Here is a 25,798-nt window from a genome sequence, read left to right as displayed (position 1 = left end):
TGTGTGAGTGTGTTGTTGTGTATCCGCAGACTTGCTGCTCCCACGTCCCTGAGAATGAGGCCAATCAGATCGGACAGAAAGTTTATTTCCAAACACTAGCGTCTGGCCTGCTGCCTCACACACATTCCAATACTTCCAGACAGACTTTCAGAAGCGGGAATTAAAAGGCATCTGAGTTGTTAAAACATGACATTCCCAAAAAAGGGCTGCTGGGCCTCGAGACTACCCAGAAACATCCCACATGACTCAACGCTGCAGGAATGACAGCACCGCCAGGGTCGCTGATGAAGGGCCTCTCATAGATATAGTCTCTCCATTACTGTCTCTATTTTTGTCCTTCATCATGCTCTTTCAAAATATTAGATCCTCCTTTTTCACTTTTTATGGGGGAGGGGAAAATATTGCTATTTCGACTCCCAATTCAGATCAGAGCATCAGATCATAATCACTTGAGGCTGACATGTATATCATGAATAGTGTATCATATGGGGATCTAATGCACTGTGGTTGATCATACATCGTCTATTTATTAAAAAGTATGGGAGGACCTAGTTCTGTGAGACATTCTTGTCAGATTCCATATAAATATTAATAAAAAAGTATATTTCATAGATGAAATATATCAAGAAGATGCTGCCTGAGATTCTATAGAGTTAAAACATTCATTTATTTTCTATGAAAATGGTCAAATTTAAAGTTATTTAATATCAGGCTAGGGAAAATATTAGTGTCCATATGGGCCTTCAAAAACCTTAGTGTTCACAATCATACACACTCACACACTCTGAGGAATTTTGTGTGTATTGTGAGTGGGAGTTGAGGTCAAAAATCCCTATCAGGGACTGTGTTAATGTATTCTACTCCTATAAAGGCTGACTTGAGTGGCTATCTGTTTAACAGTGACTCAATTCATCCGGTTAACATAGGGGGCAACAAAATGGGGGCTTTGAGGAATCCAAAGTAACCGTTACAGAGTGTTAAAAAGGTTGATCAACTTCCCGTCATGTCCGGTGGTTCCTCGAGGGGTTGCGCATACATCAGTTCACAAATGGGGTCAGACTAGAAAAAAATCTACAGAAGCAAGTGACTGGTTTTATTCATAAAAGCCTATTGTGTTATCATCAAAGTCGGTAGATGTACGTTTAGTCAGTAACTCATGTAGTTTCACTTTTTTTTCAAACTTTATGACTCTAATTGTATATTCTTAAAACTAAGATCACATGCAATTACATAACTTACATAAATGACATCTAATGTTACTATCATTTGCCCAAAATAAGAACATTTAAAATAAGATTTAGATTTAAAACCTCTTCTTAAATAGATGTGAAATGTATTTCAGACTTGCTGCATGTTTTATCATGTGAGAAAAGTGGAGAAAAAAAGAGTGAAATTGAACATTTTACCAAACGACAATGCAGACACTCCAGACTCCACAGTCTATTTAACACAATGTCTTATTGTTTTGAAGCGATAATTTGAATTGGTAATGTGATGCTTCAGTAAACCTTCAGCAAATAAGCAGAAATTGAAAAATGTAATACTGGCAGGAACAAAAAAATACTTCTAATTTAATCATATTAACAGCTAATGAATACAGTACAATTGCTTCCATGAAGTGCCATAGCTGCGTGGAAGCGAACATAGTGTTCAATACAAGAGCTTTTCCCATAAGCACCTGTCCTTTTTACAAGGCCAACAAAAAAGAAAATCCGGTGCTTGTTCATACAGCAGCATGTAACTTTTTAAAAGAGTATTGCCAGGAAAATAACACAATGAAATAAAACACATTCTCTGCCACACTTATCTCATGTATTCTCACCTAATGATCAGTAATTCACATTTATATTCCAGCACCATAATAATCAGGCTAAACTAAAAATCTGATTAAACTATGAATCAATTGAATAGTTAAAACATTTTCATACGTTACAATAAAAATAAGTGGGTTTCGAGGGGTTTCACAGGGGGAGGGTTTACTTTACCCTCAGTTTCCCAACGGTCTTATACAGTATGTTAAGGGTTAACATTAAAATATTAATGTATCAATTAAATCTGAAGAAATTAACCTAATAAATATAACCGGACAAAGCTATTACGAGCTCTTAAACACCAAAAGTTATTATGCTGATAAATCCTGCAGGGCTTTGGTGGTAATGCTGATTGCATGTGCAGTTCTGATTAATACTAATCTCTAGTGCTTAACGGGTTAACTAGTTTCAGTACGTCCTCTGTGTTCTGCTGCTAATTTTAGTACAAGAAAATTATAAACTAAATGAGGAACAACATAAACAATTAAAGTTCGAACAAACACGTTGCTTTGGTTTGTTTCACAGTACTGTGATATCATTAAGCCTCTTGTATGAACTAATTGTGCTAAGCATTTCATGCTTTGATTAAAATAATTATCTTTAATTGCTCTTTAAATGAACCCATTGATACCTCAATTAATAATAAGCATCAATGCAAAACGGTAATGATGCCCTTATAAAATTAAATTAAACTGTGTGTCATTCTAACCCTTGTTGTAAAAAAGCTTCAAATATAAATGCAATACAAAAAAGAATCCAAAAACCTCGAGTGTATGCATTAAAAACTTTGATGTAGTTGTTTGATGGTAATATTACCCTTATTGAAACTCATTTGATAGTGAATATAAGTTCCAGTCTTGTCTTTGAAAAGTTAGTTCACCGATAATACTCTTCACTATACGCTGTTGACAGGGAAGACCTTGGATTATCTTTAGTAACTACCATGACATTGTTTCTCTAACGTTTTCTTCCACACAGCACAATTGTATTAATTGGATCAAAACATAGACAAATAAAACCTTGAACAGACCTGACCTGAGGCAGTTCATTCATGTATCCTTTCTACAAACAGACACCAGATTCAGCAAATCACACAATAACACAAACAAACTAATGGAATGAGGCAGACTAGCATCTCCAGTTTTCTGTGAGGTAAAACATGTTATATTTGTTTTTCAATGGAATCAGGTTGCTTTGCATAAAGCATAGAACGCAGAATTCAGTCCACAGGCAGAACGAGCTGTTGGCAAGGTAATGCAATAACATATTAAAGTAATACAGTTATTAATCAGGTTGGCCTTTTTTAAGGTGGTTAAAATAGCTGCTACCCCCATCCTCAGCAGTACATTGCTCAGCTTCTGCTCTAGGGGCATGCCGACCACCATCTCCCGGAGGTTATAAACCGAGAATGGATTAGTCCCTCATACAACCCCGCTTCAAATGATACAAAAGATTCCATTAATTCTGCCAAAGTGCCTCTGAGCAGAACACTGCAGTCCTGCTTCCAGCATACAGGGTTAATGCTGTGTAATGTGGAAAATATGAACATACATAACTGTCTCAGCAATGACACAAGAACTTTTTTCTTAATTCATAACATCATTCATCAGGCCGATAATGCCTGATTGCATCGCTCTAACACTGAGGTATCTATTAAGCTTTGACTTTTTAACATGCATATCCCTATGATGTTTCAAACATATACTTTTAATATGAAAAAGCCCGTAAAAGTGCCTTGAATGCCCAGGGACAGTGTCTTGCCCGGACTCTCAGGCAGTGTAATTGCTCCGGGGGCCCCAACCTAACCCCAGATCCGTCTTTACAGCTTGCATTAGCATACATAATACTGCTCTGTGGACTCAAAGAGTCATGCCAATTGAAATGCAATCATTTTCACAGCGGAGTGCTGCCATCACCACTTTAATTGAGTGTGAGAGCACTTGCATGTGTGTGCATGGCTTTGTATCATGAGGCAGGAGATAATTGCTTTTGCAATACAACATAGCAATATGTTGTTAATTCAATGATAGGACTTGATTGCTTTTGTCTAGTCGTATCCCCTGGGCTGGATCATGTGTTTGTGATGTTTGTGAGAAAACAGAGGGTGCAAACGATAACTGCTGGTCGCATCCCAGTAGACTGTCTGTATTGTATTTGTATGGACACACACAGAGACAGTACACAGAAAAACACAATAATTAATCAGAGCTGCATGCTAAAAAACGGGCCTATAAACTCTGCTACAATATACAGGAGAATTGCACTTGTTATGAATATCCCACTGTTCAATGACAATCCACCCCAATTATCATATCCTCATTTATGATTGCTTTTGTCAAATTACAAAATGATGAAACAGAGACTTGGATGTGTGTGTGTCATCAATCGTCTTTATGTGTCAGCATGTGTTCTGTCCCAGAGTGCTGGTTTTATAAAAGTTTGTGGCTACAGAGCAACAGGATAGACAAAAAGACTTGGATAGTACACCCTTACACATACACAAAGAGAGGTTGCACACACACACACACACACACACACACACACACACACACACACACACACACACACACACACACACACACACACACACACACACACACACACACACACACACACACACACACACACACACACACACACACACACACACACACACACACACACACACACACACACATACACACACAGAGTCCAGCTGATGGTCCAATACTGTCTCCTTTTGGCACTTGATGAGGAACCAACTTACTGCATTATGACTAATTAACATTAAAGAACAGTTATTTCCATATAAAGTGGCAAAGCAAATAGCTCTCTAATGAAGATCAGTGTTAGTTTTGTTATTGGCTAATTTCTCTCAGCATCAGAGGAAGAGCCTGCAGGGACAAAGTGATTGAATTATGAGAATGTGTTTTAATGGCAGAGGCAGCTAATTAGCCAAATAAAGAAAGAGGACATTAATCTTTTAGCCTATTGTAGACTATTCAAGTCTAGAGCACACTTGGCACTGCTTGCCAAACATAATGGCCAAATGTTAAACGCTCCGGGCAAGAAAGGTACTCAGAGAGCATCAAGGTTAATCTCTGGATAACACCAACATGGACTCACTTTAAAATTCATATTTTATGTGTGTAGCTTCTCACAATCTCTTACTGATAAATGAGCTTTTCTGAATTAAGTGATAGCTAACCATACTTTTGTTTGATCATTTTTTATTTTCAATGGTTGCTGTTGTGATCAGCAGTCCAAGGTTCCTGTAGTATGCTTCTATGCATGGTCTTCACAATCAGTTGACTTTTACTTTGTTGCACTTTCATTAATTACACATAATGCCTTGGATTACCGATCATATTCAAGTTTTGTAATGATGAATGACACAAATATTTATTGAATGTGAATCAGTCTTGTGAGTGAAACGTTTATGCAATATATCATTTATTAAACATCTGGCTGGTTTATATTAAACTGCAGATATCTAAAAGGTTGAAGACCAATGGTACAATTTTCTTGTCCAGAAACAAGCCAGCGAAGCAGACTCACTGAGAGCCTGATCCCTTTGACTCTGATGAGGCACTGACACTCTCTGGTTGAATGGTGTAACTACAATGTGGCTGGACTCCATCGATCAACCTCAGAAAAAAAAGAGTTTGCCTCAGGGCATCAAAAGCTGAAATGATTTGAGATTTAATAATTTATCAAAACTACACAAATTAAAACCCTTGATTGACTTTTTAATAAAAAGTCAAATCAGATCACTTCTTTTTAACAAATGCATTACATGTCACCAATACAACTAAGGGAAACAAAAAAAGCAGATATAAGGAGTAGATCATTCTAAATTCCTATATTGTAAATGTAGTCGCCTACTCACATCCTATATTCCTAATTTAACAATTCAAAAGGACACAAATATCATAGGAAAACTACGCAAAGTAGGATACATTTTAACGGGATAAGAGTAACATATACCAAAGTACCAAAGGGAGAAATTTAATTTAAAAATCATGGAATATCTCAAACCTTAAGAAGACACTGTAGGATAGAATGTGCAACCAATTAGTTGATAAAGGCTTGGTATTTCCATCATGTTTAATAGAATAGCGTCTGTAGTCTAGAAGAGTGATACCGGAAGTGTGGTAATTTGAATTTCAAAATAATAGTTATGTCAAGAAACAGGCCCATCCATCATCATTTAAACTGGTTTTGGTTGAAAGGTACAACCGGAAGTTTATTTCATTTTGCGACGTTTGACAAAGATTCTATGAGGTACATCTCACTGCTGTTAGTAAAAGGAGCAAAAAAAGAAATACACATTGGTTCGATAGCAAAGCTAACTCACAGGAGCTATGAACCTGCAGTCCATAGACACCGACGTTGCTGATACAGTCGAGCAGATTAAGCTGAAATATTTGGAGAGGAGGAAGCAGGTTTGAGTTTAACAACAACTTTAAGTCACACACTCATTCAGCTCGTTTGAAAACTTCATGGTAGCAATACTTTGCAGTTAAACAATGCAAAGCTAGCATGACCAGTATCCGGCCAGTGGTTCAACCTTGTGTTGTGTCACGTTAAGCTAAAATAGTTAGCTAGTGAAATCACATGTCCGTTGTTTCTAAAGTTCAATGAAAACACATTAATATCAAACTTATAACGGTAAAGCATGTTTACTGTACTCTACAAGCTTCAAGCAGCCAATATATTTGTTTGTAGGAAGTTCTTTGTGTGAAGTAGCAACGTTTTAATTGAACGAACCTGTTGCAGTGCTCGCTTGCTGTCATGACGTCAGATTAACGTTGAATGCCCGCATGAATGAATAAGAGCCACTGCACACTTTCACAAGTTATGTGTGGTCCAACAGCTGTTTGTATGTTAAAATAGCCATCATACTTGAAATGTCCAATCGAAATTTCCTTTCTCTTAAAAATGTATTTGTCCTGATTTGTTTTAGTTGCCAGCGTCAGAAGACATTTTCATAGCAACAAGGGAAGGTAAGAGCACTTCGCACAGGGCCTCCACATGCTCCGATAACAACAGGTTCCTGATCTGTTTATAGCAGGTCCCTAACATACACTTATTCCTTTTCTCTTATATAGCAGTAGAGAAATTACAAAAGGATATGACTGTATAGATTATTGCTCCAATGTACTCCTTAGGCCTACTGTGTCTTTCTGTGTATTAACAGGCTTTGTTTAAATCCAAGTCAAATCACGCTCGTTGGTTTGATCCACATCTGCTCGATGATACCTACCAAACCTTAAGCTAATATGCATAATATTGCTTTATGTTAACTTTTTCAGAGGCAATACGACAGAATATTTTGGTGAACAGATCCAAACGGCCAAGCAAAGAGTTGAAAAGCTACAGCAAAGCTTTACGTGAGCTGTTCAAAGCAGTTTCTAATCATCCTGACCAGTAAATCAAATGAGAGTACTCCAAAAAATACCATCCCTCGTATTTCTTTTTGAGTATTATGCCTTGATCAAAACTTGTTGCTATTTTTGATCTAAGGCTTGGGAGTGATCGTGGTCTGCATGGCAGTAATGAGGACCTGAGTGGGGACTCTGCAGATTCCTGCTTCAGGACTCCCAGATGCACTTTACAGAGACAGGTGCGTGTGTCACAGCAGTTTGCCAGGCACCAGTGTTTTATTCATACCAAACTCAAAGTAGCAGCTGCTGAATTAAATTCAGGGTTAATATTTTCTAAGGAAAATCGTTTCAGAAAATTGGCCTCACTGATTAGTTCATGTACTTCACCTAAGTTCTGACAATTGATTCCCTTTCTTTCCTAATATTGATGAAATATTTGATTTCTCCTTGGGCCTGATAATAACCTTGACTTAGACTAACCCCTATTATTCCTCTATATTTGTCCAGATGTGACTCTGCCTTCTTCTCTGGATGATAGCCACGGATCCCAGGGAAATGCGACAGACGGAGAGCTGCAGAGAGTTCACCGACTCCCTGACTCGTGCCGTTCCTCTTCCTTAATGCTAGCAAACGTGTACCAGGAGATGATGACCATCTACGAACAACTAAAGGTGAAGAACAGAATCTTTATAATGACGGTTTATCAGTAAATCTGCATGGGAGAAGTACAATACAGAAAGGTTGACTCTGTGTATGTTTCCTAGTGTGTCATAAAGAGATACCTACAAAAGTGTGTACTATGTTATCTTAGATTTCAGATAATGTTATTATACAATACATTTTGTGTAATTTCCCATTTTTTTTTTATTTGTAAAGAGTTGTTTTGTTATTAAGAATCATAGATTAGTTAGATTTGAGATCTTTGTATAGAGCTCCTGCGGTCACGTGACTTTTGGTTGGGAGCCACCATTTTGGCAGTCAACATGACCACCGGTGCCAGTGTTTTCTTACCGAGCGAGTATACTTCTCATTTTAATTCAAGTGAAATTCGGCTTTATAGTACAAAATTAGAGAGATTAAATATAAGCGACCCATATAATTCACCCGGTGTGCTTTTCAAGAGCATAACCTCCTGCTCTGAAGACGATGTACCCGACTTGCGCTACGCAGACATCCACAGCTATCTTGTAAGCTTTCCATCAGTGTACTCAGGAGACTCCCTCAGAGCGTACAAAAGCTTGGAGGCTTACAAATGGTGTCAGTCCGGCTTCGTAAACAACATTCAACTGTGGAGTCTTACATCCAAAAACTTCGGCATCATCACTGCAAGGGTAAGTATTAAATTATTCCAGTTTGATAGGCAGTGTCACGTTAGCATTGTTTGTTTATTAGCTTGGCTAGCTACGGAAGTGTCACGTTAGCATGTTTTTTAGCTTGGATAGCTACTGCAGTGCATCTGTAACTTGCTAGTTTGTATTTTTGATCGTACTCAACCAAAGTGGCTGGCGTTTTTTACCTTTATTTATCTGTTTTGGAATTTCATATAGGTTAATCACTCCCAAAGGCTTAATGAAAGTCAACTAAAGCCATGGGTGGTGGTGAGGAACGACGGTGTTGTGCTGGGAGCCCACTGCAACTGCACAGCGGGACTCGGGGAGAGCTGCTCTCATGACCAGAAACTTTTTGTAGCATTGTACTGTATTCCTTCACCCACCTGATATGAAGTGATCACTGCATAAGCGAAAGCCAACGGCCGGGGGGGTCCCATCTTTCAGTCTTTTTCTGAAGGCTCCTGGCTCTTTTAATCGCTCCAATCCACTTCTCCCTCCTCTCCGCGTCTTTAGGAATGCGATAATACGATACACCTTTCTTTTTCCCACGCCTATTTGTGCAACCTGGTGCACAGCAGTTATCCACCATCCTTGACAGTCTGCCAGTGCCTGTCAATTTACTGCCGCGATGACTGCCAAAATGGCTGCCCCTGTCGTATCTCGTCACGTGACCAGCATATATGACATCATCTGCAGGAGCTCTATAGGATATCAAATTTAGTAAGAGTAATGTTTGTGTGTCTTCTATGTTTACAGGCAGAGCGAAGAGGCCAGCAGAGGTGGGAGAGGCAGCTGCAGGAGAGAGAGAGGAGGCTGAAGCACCAGGAGGAGGAGGCTGTTAGGAGGCTGGTCAGGCTCGAGGAGATGCTACACTCCGGCACACCATCTGTAGAGGAGGTCAGTAACACACACGTTCAACACAAGGGATGGGTTATTCGTTTCTTCACCACCTCCTTTCACCTACAGCTGGGCCATATGGCTTTTAAAAGCATTGCATTATATTTGATTATTTAATATTAATTCCATTAGTTTTACTATCTATTATTGAAATAAAGACAAACTGCAAAACACATGTGGGCTAGTTTTACCATCTTCTTTCTGCTTTCCTCTAGATAAAAAAAACTCCCATGCACACAGTCCATGTTCATACGCTACACACACGAGCCCAGGAGAGTTTGTCTGTGAGAGGGGGAGAGCTGCCTTGGAAGGTGGATAGCCACAGCAAGCCTGTCCTCGCCTTTAAAATATAATATTCCGGCTGGATCTATGAATCTTTCATTTTTATGAAGCAAACTAAACTTAAATCATTTCTGTAATGGTTAGTATGGAGTTGCCCATCTCATGAGCAGGACAAGCAATCAACTGACCACTAATAGATTTTTAATAGCACACTCTAGTCTATGTTATGATTCACTAATGTGCCACAGCATTGTTGGGGTCGTTGCACTTTTCATAACGCACATGCATTTGTTTTCGATGTGAAACACACACAGAAACAAAAACAAGAGCTGAGCGAGCTGCAGGAAGTTATCAGAGTGAGGAGCAAGGAGAACAGGAGGCTCAAGTCCAGCTTTGACACCATCAAGGGGCTGAACGACAGCATGAAGAAACAGGTTAGAGGTGACAACATTGAAACCATGATTGTCTGTTTGTTTTTTGTTGAAAACGTAATGGTTACATAAAATGCTATTTAATGCTGAAATGAAATGAACATCAAGGGCTGAAATGTAAACCATGACTACTTTTCTTTTGACAAAATGATTTTTAAAACGTTTTTTTGTTTGAATAAAAAGGTCATTATGCGTATAATGATGAGTCTTGATTTAATCCTTTTGTTTAAATGTGCAGGCTCTCTGATCAGTATGGTCGAAAAAAAAATCCCAAAAGTTATGCTTTCGGAGTAATATAAAACGTTTGCTAAAAAAAGTACCAGTCAATTTTAATTTAAATTTTCCTAAACTTTCCTAAGTAAAATAAAATCTCTACTAATAACAGAGGAGGATTAGAAGACTTGCTACGCATTCTATTTTCTGTGTCTTTGTATGCACCACATATACTAAAACAAATTTGTCCTAAGTATAAACTACTTAGCAATAAAACCGATCCTGATTCTGACTCATACCCAGCAGTGAGTACCTTAGACCACACGAGGGCGCTATGACCTAACTCTTTTCTTAGAGGTTGAACGATACAACAATGGAATAAAATCTGTTAATCTGCGTTGTTTTCTTGGTATTAGTGTTAGTTTGGACCTTGGAAGTGCTTTTGTTCCTTTGAATTAAGCCCTCCTGGCTCAACAAGTGAGCCGATTTGTATGAAACAATTTAAGAAATGTTTTTCTTGACATATATTGCAGACTTACATGTACTTTTCTTTAACTCAACAGTTGAATGAGATCAGTGAACGGAATAAAAAGATAGAGAGCCAATCCAAGAGGGTGCAGGCTCGACTTGAAAACCTACAGGTAAGAAAATACTGACAAATGCACAGATTGGTACTTTATTTTCCTATTTCTTTCAAGACAGTTTTCTGTGGCCCTTCTTACATTCAATCTGAGTTTTTAATGTATCTTGATGATCCTAAACCTGTCCACCCTTAGTTGAAATAATTTATTTCTTGTAACATGGAAATATAATTACATGTAAAGATTTGAAAAATATATATGGTTCCAAGATCAATAATTATTTTGTTCTTTTCAGAGGAAATATGAGCACAGCATCGCATTGAGAGGCTGTCAAAAAGCGAGTGTCATTAAACCATCCAATAAGGAGAAAACAGCTGCCTCTGGAAAATCAAACAACAAGGTAGTTCAACAACAGCACGATAAGACACACACTAACACACTAATGTATAGCCGAGCTGGAAAAAGTACAAACGCCTTTTCCACAAGCTACACTCATCCTGCCAGCTGACATGATAAATCATAGTTCAAAATGTGGTTATCATCACAAAACGGCTGTTAATGAAGATGAATTGTCAGTGGATTCAGTTGAGGTCAGAGCTCTGTCGATACAGCTTCACTTGTCATTTCAAAAACAATCTTTCATTTCATTACCAGACATTTTCCAACTTTTAATGAGCATCATTAGGATCCCCAGTAAATCTGACTTCTAAGGTGCTGATTGTGACTTCATGCATGACATATTGTAGAATCCATATCCAGACCTGCATCTGACAGATGAAAAGGATTTAATAGAAATAGACACTATAAGTAAAGTTATCAGTTAGTGACAAAGTTTGTGTTTTAGTAATATAATTTAACCCTTTGTTTTTACACTCATTCCCTTAGGGCAGCTCTAGTCCCACCACTCTAAAGCTCCTGGCCCTTGTCCTGGACTGGGTGCTTGATGGACAGACGTCATCAGTGGCAGGAAACGCAGAGAAAGGTCTCGGCCAGTGTCTGCCTCCAGAGGTGGTACTCAACGAGAGATGCCTGAAGGTGGAACGTTCACTGCAGCTTTACTGTAACTTTATTACAACGTTTGATGTCCTGACTGCAAAAGAGCATTCGATTAAAACACGTTTAAGATGTATCTACTGCAAATAAAGTTATAACACATCTTTGGTTCCTTAGGTGCTGCCATTATTAGCAGATCAGCTTCATCACACTCCTTCATCAGAACCAGACCTCCTGCTAAACCTTCTCCGACTCATCCACTGGTCTTTGAGACCGATGGACAGCAGCACACCGGTAAAGATAAGCTACGGTTATTACTTTACATAAACTGGGCTGCTTCAGAAATGTTTTAAATGATGCATAAAATAATATAATGTACCACAACCATAATAGTTGAAAATGTGGAGTATGTTGGCTTATTGTTGCTATAGATTGTCCCTGAAAAATGAAAGGAGTTTAGAACACACGCGAATAGTAACAATTGTGACACTTATAAATATGACTGGTTGTGACTATTCAGGAAATGTTCATTTTAGTTTCTTTTGTATTTCCTGTGAGCCAAAATGTAACTTGTAGGCTAGTCAATTGACCTGCAGTTCTGTCTTGTATCAATATGGCAAAATGTAGGAAAAGTAATTCACTATTCTGTTTATTAAAACCCTTCATCAGGTAGCCACTAGGATCAAGACATAAACCTAGATCTGCTAGATAATGTCTTTCTATTGTTCATTTAAATTTACAGTAAAGAAGTAGCAACAACCATAAACACACATGTTTATGCATTATTCAGGTGGCTGTCTTTAAAACAAAAAGTAATGAACTGGAAAACCTGATCTTCTACAGCGAGAGGCAATTTATTCTTTAAAGAAATAGATTATCCTGTGGCCTTCACCTTTCCTTAGTGTCTTGGTTTTTGGACTTGCAGGAGAAGAGTGTAATTCTAAAGTTAGCTGCTGGTTCCCTTTTATCGTTGCAGCAGAAACCAAACACGACACAGAGTTCTCCTTCAGACCTTGTAGACATTACTACACACAGCAGAGGTACACATCCACCATCAGCAGGAGATATCCACTGTATCACCACATCTGGTGTCGCAGCTCGGTGGGCTGTAATGTTTGGAGGTCCTGTCGAGTTGCGTCTTGTGTTCAAAAGAGAAGGGAAAACAGCCTGTCCCTGTGTGTGTGAGTCCCACAAGACAGTTCTGCGCTATTGTCCACTCCCACTATACGCTCATCTTATTGAGAAGGATAAATAGGTTTTAACCCTTACCTTCAGCGCATTGTTTTCCAACTTTCCAAACCTGGCTATTATCCTTTAGGCCCCCACCCCCAAAAAATTATTTACCCACTGCCTCCATCTTCCAAGCTTCAGTCCTCTGCAGGGAGCTTGGCCCCCTCCCATGTTTGTTTGTCAGAGCATGTCATATCTGTGCAGTGACATGCTTGATGTTAAACTGGAATCACATGCAGCCTTATTGCTGCAACATGTGTTCACTTCAAGACTAAAACCAAACGCTATCGGGTCAAAATGCATTAACGGAATAATTAAAAACCGTAGATCCCTATAAAGCTGTTGGACACTTTGGGGAGAGGGAAGACAGAAAGGGATGTGTATGAAAACCAGCAGCTGTTCACTGTTTTGGAGATGCATAGATTCTGCATAGTAACCGTAGTTTACAGCGCTGATTTATTGGCTCCAAAACGTATTTGGAGAAGTCTGACAAGAAGCCCGGTGTTGGATGGAAATCACTCTTGGCAGATGATTTTATAAAACAAAAGTAACTGAGTGCAGACGCAGTTATGATACACATGGTGTGTGTGTGTGTGTGTGTGTGTGTGTGTGTGTGTGTGTGTGTGTGTGTGTGTGTGTGTGTGTGTGTGTGTGTGTGTGTGTGTGTGTGTGTGTGTGTGTGTGTGTGTGTGTGTACACACACAGCGTGTAGCACTATCTGCAACTCTGCGGCGGATAGGAGAGGAGGTATCAAAGACCCCGGCACAGTTAGCAGTGCTTCAGTCTGAAGATCCAGACCGGACCCCCTGCAGGAGCCGGCCCCTCTACTGCAGCCCCCATCCTCACACACGCATCCTCTCCACCCTCATCATCCTCCGCACCGTCACGCAAGGTAACAGTACCTAACATAGAAGTGCATACTGTATCTAAAGCTGAAATGCAAACAAATATTAATTTAGGGACATAATGCAGGAAAGAGGGTCAGAGTAAAGCACCGGGTAGAGGATACAGTATGTTCTTTATAGAAACATGTTAATAGTTCATTTTATTAAAGGAATAGAGCTTTGTGTCGGTGATGAGTCAGAGCAATTTGAAAAATGCCAATGACAATTTCTAGAGCCCTAAGTGACATCTCCAGAGCTGTCCAACACCTAAAGATGTTTATATATAAACATCTACTGTATTATTTTCAAATGATTCATCACACTTCCCTATTATTGACTATGTTTCTGAAGAGAATTAAACTTTTTTTAGCTGCAAAGATTATATTTGAATTCCCAAGGGACATGTTTAATTGCTCTGTTAAAACCAAAACACTTATACTTTTTTAAAATTATACAGCTCCAGAAAAAAATAAAGAGACCACTGCAGCATTATCAGTTTCTCTGGTTTTACTATTAATAGGTTTGTCTTTGAGTTAAATGATTTTTATTTGATCTTTTATTGTGTTCTCTAAACTACTGACAACATTTCTCTGTGTTGGAATTCAACAGACACTAGAATGGCTGCCATACATGTAGAGATAAAGGTTTAACAAACATTTGGAGGGGTCTCTTCATTTTTTTCCGGGGCTGTATGTTCAGTTATAACAGACTTAATTCAAGTGATTGACAAAATTGAACATTAGAACTAAATACGAATATTTAAAAGTGAATCGTTAATAGTGCCTGTGATCAATTTGTGCTGTAGATACTCAGTCTCATACACTCAATTGTATATGTACAATTTCAATAATCATAAAAAGAGAAGAGATGTTAAGAAACACATGATATGCTTTACGTATGTCACACACAAGTTTTCTTTATTGTGGATAAAGACATTTAAATAATGTGAAATAAGTACTTTTCATCATTTGTCTTTGGTAAAATAACACTTTACACTTAATAATTATAATAATTGTATTTCTAAAAAAGCAGGTTTAAAAGGAAACATGATCCGACCTACAAAAAGTGTGTAAATCTGCTGTAATTATCACTTCCCACTATGCTCACACTCACCCGGTAGGTGTGAATCCACAGAGTCAGCAGGGTGTCAGACATGTAAGAGTTCACACACACTTCCCAGGCTGTGTAAACATCTCACTCCACATTTTAATCAAAATCTTCACATCACCGCTAATACGAGTGCATATTTCAGATTGAGAGCAGAGCAGAGACCTTGTTGCAGTGCACACCCTCTGTAACCCACAGCAACATGTCTCATGAATGGAGAGCCATGACTTTCTGAACATGCATACATTGTTCCCAGAAGATTATTGCTGATGACTGAATCTGACATTTAGTTTACTGCTAACAAGAGGAGGTTATTTTTTAACTGTCTTGACTAGAGTAAAAGTACACCATTTACCTCTGAATTGTAGTGGAGAAGAAGTACAAGGATGCAGAAAAATGGAAATACTTGAGTAAAGTACAAGTATCCCAAAATTGTACTTAAGTACAGTACTTGAATAAATGTACTTAGTAACTTCCCATCTCGTCATACACTGCCCGGCCAAAAAAAAGGTCACAAGCCTGTGGGGGCAGTGCTATGATCTGGGGTTGCGGCAGATGGCCTGGTTGACCTTTTTTTTTTTTTTGCCAGGCAGTGTATTTGGAACTTGGTTATGTCTATCTTAGGGCTTTTTTGTCTCCCCCATAAAACGTTTACCTCACAAAGCTTCTCGCTACTAACTATATTTACAAAGAAGCTTTTAGCTCTGCTGCATCCAAATGCTGCTCCCTTACCTTCCACATCTTAGTGGCCTTGGTGGCTGCTGCCAACATACCCGCTGATATTTATGAAACTATTTTCTCTTCTGAACTGACCCTCCATCTGCTGTAATGCTTGAAGGGTATGTCTTCAGTATGTCTTTAGAGAGATTATTCTGCGTCAGTCTGCTCACCAGGTTCTCTTTCTCCCCTTCTGTGGATTGACAGGAAACTAGATTAAGTATAACGGAGAGATGTTTCTTCCCTTTCATATTTGTGGGGATCTTACACATAATGGGCACCATTTCGAGATGGAGCTAACCGAAATCAGTCGAGATGAAAAAGAAAAAAAGCTTTTATCCCATTTGAGGCTGTATATAAATCCAGCCCTTTCAGACATTTGAAAAGCATTTTCAGAGAACTTCAGAAACCTTCAGAAGTATATGAGGTGATCACAGATCATATATTTGAGTATGACAGGTAAAGAGGATTCTGGACTCAAAAAGTATTGAAGAAGGATGGCAAGCATTAAAGCAAATGTGGTAGAGAATAAGAAAGAAAGGAAAGGGCCTTGGATATTAGGGATAAGATGGTGAAAGGGTAGATTGAAGATAATTGTGCTGTTGCGGGTACACGCCATTATGACAATAATTCAAAGATTAGATTAGTGTTGCAATGATTACTTTATTAGTCGATCAAAATCCACTGTGGATTACACATTTCCCCTTGTTGTTAGGTGTAGTTTTTCTCTCATGGTTGGACAAGACTTCAATTAATAATTAATGATGTCATCACACTTTTCCTGTCAAGAATTCCTGACCTTTACCCAAACTCTTTTGGTGTTTTCCTTCCTGGTGTCCTCTCATTGTACTTGGCTTCTTACTGTTGTGTGCTAGCTTTTCACCACACATTACATCTGGGCAACAAATGCCCTTTCCGTCAAAAGAAAGGAGCTAGAGAACATTTTCTAAAACAATTTTTTCTGTAAAAAACAACATAATTTAGCTTGTATTCTTGATGTATCACTCTATTACTTACTGATTCATGAACCATCTTTGAACTGAAAGTCGAACACTTAGTAAAAGGTTGAAATGATTCAAAAACCTAATTAAGTGCGTCTGTTTGTAAGTATTTCTCTCTGTCTGTCTGCAGCTGATGTGTTGGCCCAGGCTCTGGACAGTCTCTGCACTGAGCTGATGTCTGAGGAGAGCCGAGGCCTCTTCATCCACTGTGGAGGTGTGTGTGTGCTGCTGTCGATGCTCCGGGCTGGCCACGGAGGTCTTCACACACCTGTAGACATCCTCATGCAGCTGACTGAACAATCACGTAAGTACATGTGTCAGACTCAAAGCCAATCACTGAAAAGCACATTTTTTACAATTTAAAACCTCATCATATTAAAAATGATCACAATGGAGTATTTTTTAAATACTTTAAAACTTGTCTGAGTGGGAACTTGTACACCTCCTGTGGTTGACGTGGCCTCGAAAGCTGCTGTGATCATTCTTCGAGCCCCGAGATTTATAGACAGTTTTTTCTGTATGACTATTAACTTTGATTTTTACCAGCTCCTCCTTCAGATTGACTCCATATCATCCCATTATAAAAACCACATGTGAAAGGTAACGGTTTGTCTGAGCTCACATCAATCATCGCTGGTCAGGAAAAAAAGATTTAGAAGCTGTCAATAAACCTCGGACCTCCACCACCTCCTGGCTCTTTTATAGTAAGACCAAAGACGAGAGCACAGCTGCAGGAGCTTCGCCCGGGTTATAAACCGCATCATTTAGGACTGCTACGGTAATACGCAGCAGAACCACATGCTGGAGGTGACTTTGGCCGGAGCTGTGTGTGTGTGTGTGTGTGTGTGTGTGTGTGTGTGTGTGTGTGTGTGTGTGTGTGTGTGTGTGTGTGTGTGTGTGTGTGTGTGTGTGTGTGTGTGTGTGTGTGTGTGTGTGTGTGTGTGTGTGTGTGTGTGTGTGTGTGTGTGTGTGTGTGTGTGTGTTGTGTGTGTGTGTGTGTGTGTGTGTGTGTGTGTGTGTGTGTGTGTGTGTGTGTGTGTGTGTGTGTGTGTGTCGTGTGTTTTAAGGAGCTGTAAGTCTGGCAAAACTAGCTAATTATTGCATTTTACAAGCAGTAATGAGGTGATACGGGAAAAGGGTGAGGCAGAGAGGGAGAAAGGTTTGCACCTGAAGGTTGCCAATAAAACAAAACAAAACAAAAAGGTGAAGTTTTACTCAAAACACACACACACACACACACACACACACACACACACACGCGCACGCACGCAGGACTTCTGTGGTCGAACTTTGACAACTTGTATAACTTTCAGTCACACACCAGTTATCCAACACGTCTCAGAAACGGTGTTTACTGGTTCTGAATGCTGTCTGGTAAACAGTGGTTGTATTAACTACCACACTGCTTCATGCAGCATATTTAACTGTCATGGAAACATATGAACGTGCTTGGTGGGTGTTTGTGTTCTTTCCCCGCTGGCCGCAGTAATAAAGTGTTTGTTATTTGTTTTCACAGCTTTGTAGTTAAAAAACCCTCCCTGACCTGGTGAAACTTCTTTTGCAAGGAGTATTTACCCATATTTTTTACCCTTTGTCCTCTAGCACCTATGCCTTAAACCTAGAAAAAGTAATATATCTGTTTTTTGTGTGTGAGTGTTTCCATTTCCATCTGTATCTGTGTATCCACATAGGTGTAGAATGTAGCGCATAATAATAAGAGTATAGAGTATAATAATCAGAGCAGTATGAACAGTGTTGACGCAAACGTTTGTTAGATTCAATATCACTGCTTCTGAAACACATAATAAAACATGCGTGACTGTCATCAACATATGACAATTACCACATGAGTTTTAAAAAGATTCTCACTCAGGTCTGGAAGATTTTAAAACATTCAAGAAAGTGGTCCAAAAAAACCACCCTAATAGCAGACATTACACCTTTATTCACCATTCAGGAAGTTTGAGTTAAAAATGTAAAATAAGCAAGAAATACAGTTCACGATGAGGTGAAAGGATGTTATAACTGACCAAACTACTCTTTCCTGCCTCGTCCCCTCCTCTCATATCAGATCCTATCCTTCCTTATCTGAACCTGATCCCATTCTTCTCTGTCCAATCCTCCGCTGTGATTTGATGCCAGCAGAACTTCTGTACCAGCTATAAAAAGTCCCTCTGTGGCTCCGATTGTATTCTCTTACCCCGGTGCGTGGTGGACTGCAGTGGAGAGTTAGTTTTAAAAAGAGCAGGAATGAGACTTAAGCAGAAACAAATGTTTGTTACCAGGAATCCACAAATGTTAGGCCATCATGAGGTCCACATTTGCTTTTATTAAAAAATGTGCGGCTCCCATCTGTGTGGATTGATGCTGTTGTCGTTCCCCTGTTTCATCTCCCTGTGTGTATGTGTGTATCATCAGAGTCTTTCTTACCAGCATCTGTGTCCCTGTTCCTGTGCGCCTCACTGGATCGTTAAAAGTGTTTCCATGGTTTGCTTTTGCGTCCCTGTATTTTCTTCACTATGTAAATCTGAAGTTGATAATTTCCTTCTTCTCAGAAGTTTTACCGTCAAATTGAAATGTGTTGTTCGTTAAAGAAACTGTTTTGATGAATTCTTTCTTTGCTCCTGCTCAACGTGCTTGTAGGCTTCTTAACTCCCTTCCTTGAGGCGTGTAGCTGTGAAGAGTTTTTCCGAACGGCCGCCCAGCTTCTCAAAAGCCCTCGCCTGGAGCTCCCGACGCTGGAGAAGATCTCCATCCTTCTGCAGAAGCTCTCCACGATCAGGTAGACACACTCATCTGCATACTGTAGAATCAGAATCAGAAACCATTTACATGTTAGTGTATAGAAGAAAAGCACACATTAGCTGTAATAGAATAAAGTAAGTAAGTACACACACATCCATGGTTAAAAAAATAAAGATCAGGATAGATAAAACACACTGAACATGGGCAAACTTCTCTCTGATCATGGTAGTTAATGCCTGCATACTGGGATAGATGCAATAATGTGCAGCATTATTTGACTGATCCTTATCTGACATAAATCACCTCCAGGTTTGACTTCAGTTAAGATAAGATAGATAAAATATAATTTATTGATCCCAAATTAGATTTTTCTTTGTTGCAGCAGCATGTGAAACAATGCTGAGCATCAAACCTATATTCCCTTACTTGCTTTTCCATAGATAATAACTGGTTCCCAATCTTTTTGTCTTGTTGTAGCCTCTTTGCTAACTGGCACATTTACAGAAATGTTGATAATGTGCACTGTCTCTGTTTAATAAATAAAAACTTCCAGAAGTTTTCAAGAAAAAAAGCAAACATAAAGTTGTGCACCTACCCTGTTGATCATCTCATGACCCCTCAGAATTGTGGCCTCTTGGGAGTGTGTCAATCCTCAGCTTGTGATTGTTACCTCAACACAATCAGTTTGTTGTGGTCATAAATCCACATCTTCACCCTTTAAATCTTTATCGTGGATCTGGCAATAGTTGCTCTTATAAACTTTGAAGAAAGTCCCTTGACCTCTTTGGTCAAGACTTGAATATCTCAACAACGATTTAAGGAATCAACACACAATGACCTAGTCAACTGGTCACCAAGTGTTAGTTATTCACTTAACCAAGTCAGTTGCACATAGGTGTAGGTCTTGTGGTTGGTCAAGGCTGGTGAGCAGCTTGTCTCTTAAATGGGAATAGCTAGTTAACCTTAAAGGTCAGCCCACGCCCGTTAAGTGAGCCTGGGCCAAAGTTCTTCCTAATGGGCTCACCCCCTTCACTTTAATCAGCAGGTGGTAAGCAAGACGCCGGAGTAGGTCAGGTTTTAAGGAGTTGTAGCATTTATTCACAGAGAAATAAATTGTACAACTGCTGCATTTCTACATTGAAATCTTTGAAATTGCTTACCTCATAGTCACCAAATTTGGTCATAGTCACCAAGTTTGGTGAGTATGAGGTAAGCAATTTCAAAGATTTGAATGTAGAAATGCAGCATTTGTACAATCTCTCTATCTATCTGTCTTAGCAACTGTAGAATTACATTTGTAGGAACTAGGTGCGCTTGAGCGGAAATGGTCAACAGTCATTTTAAAATAAAGGCATATGTTAAAGTTAATGACATGTTTCGATGCTTTTGAGAATTCTGAATCGTTGAATTGAAGTGTTGCACTCCTGCTGACTCATGGGACCGTGTTTTATCTGAATCTCTTTGGATTGATGGGTTGTTGTGTATTTTTGTGATTTTGTCCAGGAAGAACCGCCATCTGTTTGAACGGTCCTCCCTCCACCTCCAAATACAAGAGCTTAATCACAAAGCCAACCGCACACACAACTTCCTCTGCCTCAACCTCAGGTCCATCCTTCACAACCTCCAATAATAACACACGCATGCACGCTCACATGTGTTTCTCTGCCTAATGCTCTTGTATTGGCCTTTTAGCCATCCGGGCCTCCCAGTGAGGCTAAAGGTGACTCGCTTTGTGTTTCAGTACTTCAGCATGTTGCTTGGGCTTATTGTTTTTATATCCCACAATGCTAATCTGATGTCTTGTCCTCTATTCCTTCTGTGATTGTCATGCTTGCCAGTGGACTTAATGGGTGTCTGATGTGCTCAGAGGAAGAAAGGCGGGGACTGGGAAGCTTTTTAATGACAATAAACAAAAACAACTGAAGGACTTTAAGACGGGACTGCATATGAAATGCTGGGATCCATGTGTTTTTTGTAAATGTGTCTTATTTGTTTGTTCCAGAGCATGGGTGGGTTGGCGGGAGTAATGAGCTCAGTATGGGACTCACTGGTGGTGTTGGGTGATGGAGGGGATTGGACGGACTGGAACCATTAAGGATGATATTGAAAACGTTCTCAGAAGTGTTTCAATTTAAAAATAGTGCATCCAGTTTTTTAAGGCCACTACAGCATCTGAAATCCTGGACTAACTGTGGGCTTGGAAGTGCGCAGTCATCTGTGTTTTTTTTCTTTTAGATTCCTATTTTTCAACTGTGAACATGTGCAGGAATAAGCAGAGCTTATAGTTACCCCCTTTAATGATATGGAATGTTAATACCTCAAATGACTCTGGTTTCTAACCACTTCTATTAATACGTGCAAGAACAATGTTAAAAGTTTTGTTTATATGCAAAATTACTGGAAAACAGCTACGTTTTAGTGCCCATTTTAAGATTATTGCGCTGTGGTAAATAAGTAGTGTAATTGTAATCTCCACTGGGGGTGGAATTTAAATTGCCTTGGTATAAATGTACAGACCAGAAGGGGACAGTACCCCTCTATTTCACGGAGCAAATCACCCTATTAAGACCCAGTTTACCCTTAAATTCTTTTAATTTTGCTTACATATTTACTTTTCTCCAACTGGCAACAGCAATAAGCATAGGATATTATATTATAGATAAAAGAAAAGGTCACATCTTGCAGGTTTTGAGGTATTTTCTTTACTTCTCTTTTGTGGTGGTATTGTTTTGTTGCATCTGGATAATATCAAATGGAAACATCAGGCCTTATGATCAACAACGGAACACATTCTGCACACGCAAACACTCAACACGCCACCCAGTGTATATGTGCAGCTCTGACTCTCACCCCTCAGAAATTCCCCAAATATAGGTGGATACAGTGTAGTTTATTAAATTGCCACGTGAAGATCATCATATTATCATCCACCTTTTCTCCTGCGTCCATCCCGTCGGCCTCGGAGCATGTCAGCCTTCCAGATAAAATATAAATTGATTGAAGACTGTAAATATAAAGCAGCCCAACACTTCTTTGGAAAAATGTATTTTGGAGTTTTTTAGCAGAGTGGAAAGACGTGACAACTGGATCAGACTTGCGCCGTTCACTGGATTAACAAATGAATGTAATCAGATTACCAAATCATCTCATCTTGTTATGGACGGTTCCTTCTCAGCAATGCAGTTTGAATGAATTTAGTGGGGATAAATCCCTTTGTTGTGCAATCCTGGCATTTGTTTCCCCCAGATGTCTTTTTTTCAGCACTTCTTGGATAAATAAAACAGTCCCTGTGTTAGTATTAAGGCTCAGCTTTGTTTCAAGACTACCTTAAAGTGACCCTTTCGACCTCTGCAAGTCTCAAAGAAGTTCTGTTCTCCTTTAGGGAATGCTGTGGTCAATTTGAATGTGTCATTTAAATATGTTTTACTGACAAAAATTCCTTCAACCATTATCATACCAATCATAATACATACATTTTTTCTCAATATTGGATCTATCGTTATTGGTCTCAGTAGCCTATCTATATATGTCTTAATCATAAAACTGAATTCACTCAGGCTGCTGATAGTCAACATTTAGTTGGGACATTTATATTAGGTTCATATTAGATCATTATGCACATTTTCACATCCAATTCGTGTGAAATTAATATTTATCTCTTTTGGACTTACTATCTTTGTAGTTTATTACCCGTAACCGTGATGGTTTCCTTTTATTTTGCATACAGCTTAGCTATCATAAAATGATATAGTAGAATGTATAACATCTTGGTGGTGTTTTTGGCAGAGCCCTTGTTTTTCAGTTGGTTTGTATTGCTCAAGTGTGCAATAACGTGGCCACTGTCACAAACCGGGCTTCAGGAAGGTCGTAACGTGACACAAAAGCAAAACATCTCTATCAAACTGAGCTCATGGGTGCATAGGGAAGATTTAGATTGCAGTTTCTTTAAACCACATTGCATTTTGAACTGATTGTTAGTGACAACTTAAACTAAAGGAATCAAAAACTCTTTCCAGCTGCTTTTGAAGGTAAACGTTTGACACTAGATCTTGGGTGGAGTATCACTTTAAAGTGAGATTATTGCCTTTATACGGACTCCAGGAAGTGTCGGCGGCTGATTTATTTACTTTCAACAGAGTCTGGTGCTCACTGCAGTCGCCATATCCGTGTCTGCTCCGTGTTCCCGAACACTGCCAGCCTGCCCTGCACTGCATCACCCACACGACTTTAAACACTGATCTTGATTTACGTTTTTTTTTCTTCAGTGGACTAAAACATTTAGAAAATTACAGTAAAGAGTGCCCTGCTCTGGTCTGGCTTGTAAGCCTCATTAAAATGTTATTTGGTCGGTGGGAGGAGGCTGGCAGGGGGAAACATTAGCGGTTCCACTTGAGCACAACCATAAAGTCAAGTCAATCAGCGATTTGACATGGCAGACCACCAAATGTATATGATTTCCCCCAGCCGCAATATGCATAAATATGCTTCTTGAGTAATGCAATAAACACATGGAGGTTTGAATAATATACCTGACTGTAAATGATCTTGTAAGTGGAAGCAGCTGTCACCGGCTGTTTATGGTGGACAGGCTGATCACTGGTTTCCAAATTCCAGTTTGTTTTCACTTCTTTTATTCTGCTTTTCTATCATTACTGTGGACTAAGAGCCTAAATGAAGTGTCAATCTTGATACAGTGGAAACCGCTTATGGTGATTAATAATGTATTTAGATCAAAAAGCTTGGCACAAAATCATTCTAAACACTATTCGAACAATCTGCTTATAGAAGTCAAGAATGTTGTTTTGTTTGATACATCACAACATATGGGAAACATGTTGCATTTCATATTTATGTTTGTTCTTGGCATGTATAGCCTACAAATTATTTTCAGGCCTGTTTAAACTTTAGAAATGTACTGAAAACCACGCCAAGCTGTAAAGTCTAATTCTGTTTGAACTACATCATATTATATTTGATATATCTTAATAAACAGTGCTGCACTACTGTGTATTATATTGTATTTGAATTATGAACAGCATTCATTTAATTTTACAGTAATTAAACTAATATTTTTTCTCTTATAGAGATCAATTTGGCCCCGAAAGACTTAAAGTTTTGTTTATGATTTCAATACAAATTACCCTTTCATATCTGCTTGCAGACATTTTCTAAACATTGTGTGTCCCCATGTCTCTAAATGTTGTATTTTACTAAAAATGTCCTACATGTATTACAATTTAATACATTTCAATTGTTTATTTTTTTCATGTTGGTCAATAAGAAGACAGGTTTCAAGGTTTTATTTGTCATATGCACAGCATATACAACATATATATATACAAATAAAATAGTAGAAAAAGAGAGAAGAATACAAAATTACAATAACAACAATAAAGATTTAAGGATGTGAAATATATACATATGTGGAATACATTGAACGTATTTAAATACTTTACACTGTTGAATGAGGAGGTATGGACAGATGCATATATTACGTATAACAGATGTATATGATATATAGAAATTTGTACTATAAACAGATGTGTATGGCAGATGTGTATAATATATATATGTATATATATATATATATATATATGTATATATATACCACTGCTAATCTCCCTCGATCTGGGGCTCCACGCAAGATCTCACCCCGTGGGGTCAAAATGATCACAAGAACGGTGAGCAAAAATCCCAGAACCACATTGGGGGACCTAGTGAATGACCTGCAGAGAGCTGGGACCAAAGTAACAGAGGCTACCATCAGTAACACACTACGCCGCCAGGGACTTAAATCCTGCAGTTCCAGACGTGTCCCCCTGCTTAAGCCAGTACATGTCCAGGCCCGTCTGAAGTTTGCTAGAGGGCATTTGGATGATCCAGAAGAGGATTGGGAGAATGTCATATGGTCAGATGAAACCAAAATAGAACTTTTTGGTAAAAACTCAACTCGTCGTGTTTGGAGGAGAAAGAATGCAGAGTTGCATCCAAAGAACACCATACCTACTGTGAAGCATGGGGGTGGAAACATCATGCTTTGGGGCTGTTTTTCTGCAAAGGGACCAGGACGACTGATCCGTGTAATGGAAAGAATGAATGGGGCCATGTATCGTGAAATTTTGAGTGAAAACCTCCTTCCATCAGCAAGGGCACTGAAGATGAAGCGTGGCTGGGTCTTTCAGCATGACAAGGATCCCAAACACACCGCC

At 39.0% G+C, this 25,798-nt stretch overlaps 1 protein-coding gene across 1 annotated transcript; it reads left to right on the top strand.

Moving 5' to 3' along the window:
- Positions 1–6,094: 6,094 nt before the first annotated feature.
- On the top strand, positions 6,095–24,592 carry LOC134866844 (coiled-coil domain-containing protein 138-like). Its single transcript, XM_063887010.1, is given in 16 exon segments — positions 6,095–6,235; positions 6,757–6,796; positions 7,106–7,220; positions 7,317–7,378; positions 7,381–7,416; positions 7,685–7,848; positions 9,265–9,405; positions 10,002–10,121; positions 10,895–10,972; positions 11,208–11,312; positions 11,798–11,947; positions 12,083–12,199; positions 13,841–14,027; positions 16,975–17,148; positions 19,488–19,626; positions 21,093–24,592. Coding segments are annotated over 16 exon segments (1,836 nt in total). The 5' UTR covers positions 6,095–6,154; the 3' UTR covers positions 21,220–24,592.
- The last annotated feature ends 1,206 nt before the right edge of the window (positions 24,593–25,798 follow it).

This window comes from Eleginops maclovinus, chromosome 7, assembly GCF_036324505.1.
Source record: "Eleginops maclovinus isolate JMC-PN-2008 ecotype Puerto Natales chromosome 7, JC_Emac_rtc_rv5, whole genome shotgun sequence".
Lineage (NCBI taxonomy): Eukaryota > Metazoa > Chordata > Actinopteri > Perciformes > Eleginopidae > Eleginops > Eleginops maclovinus.
Note: the sequence above shows the minus strand (reverse complement) of the source record. Positions and strands in the feature narration are given on the sequence as shown.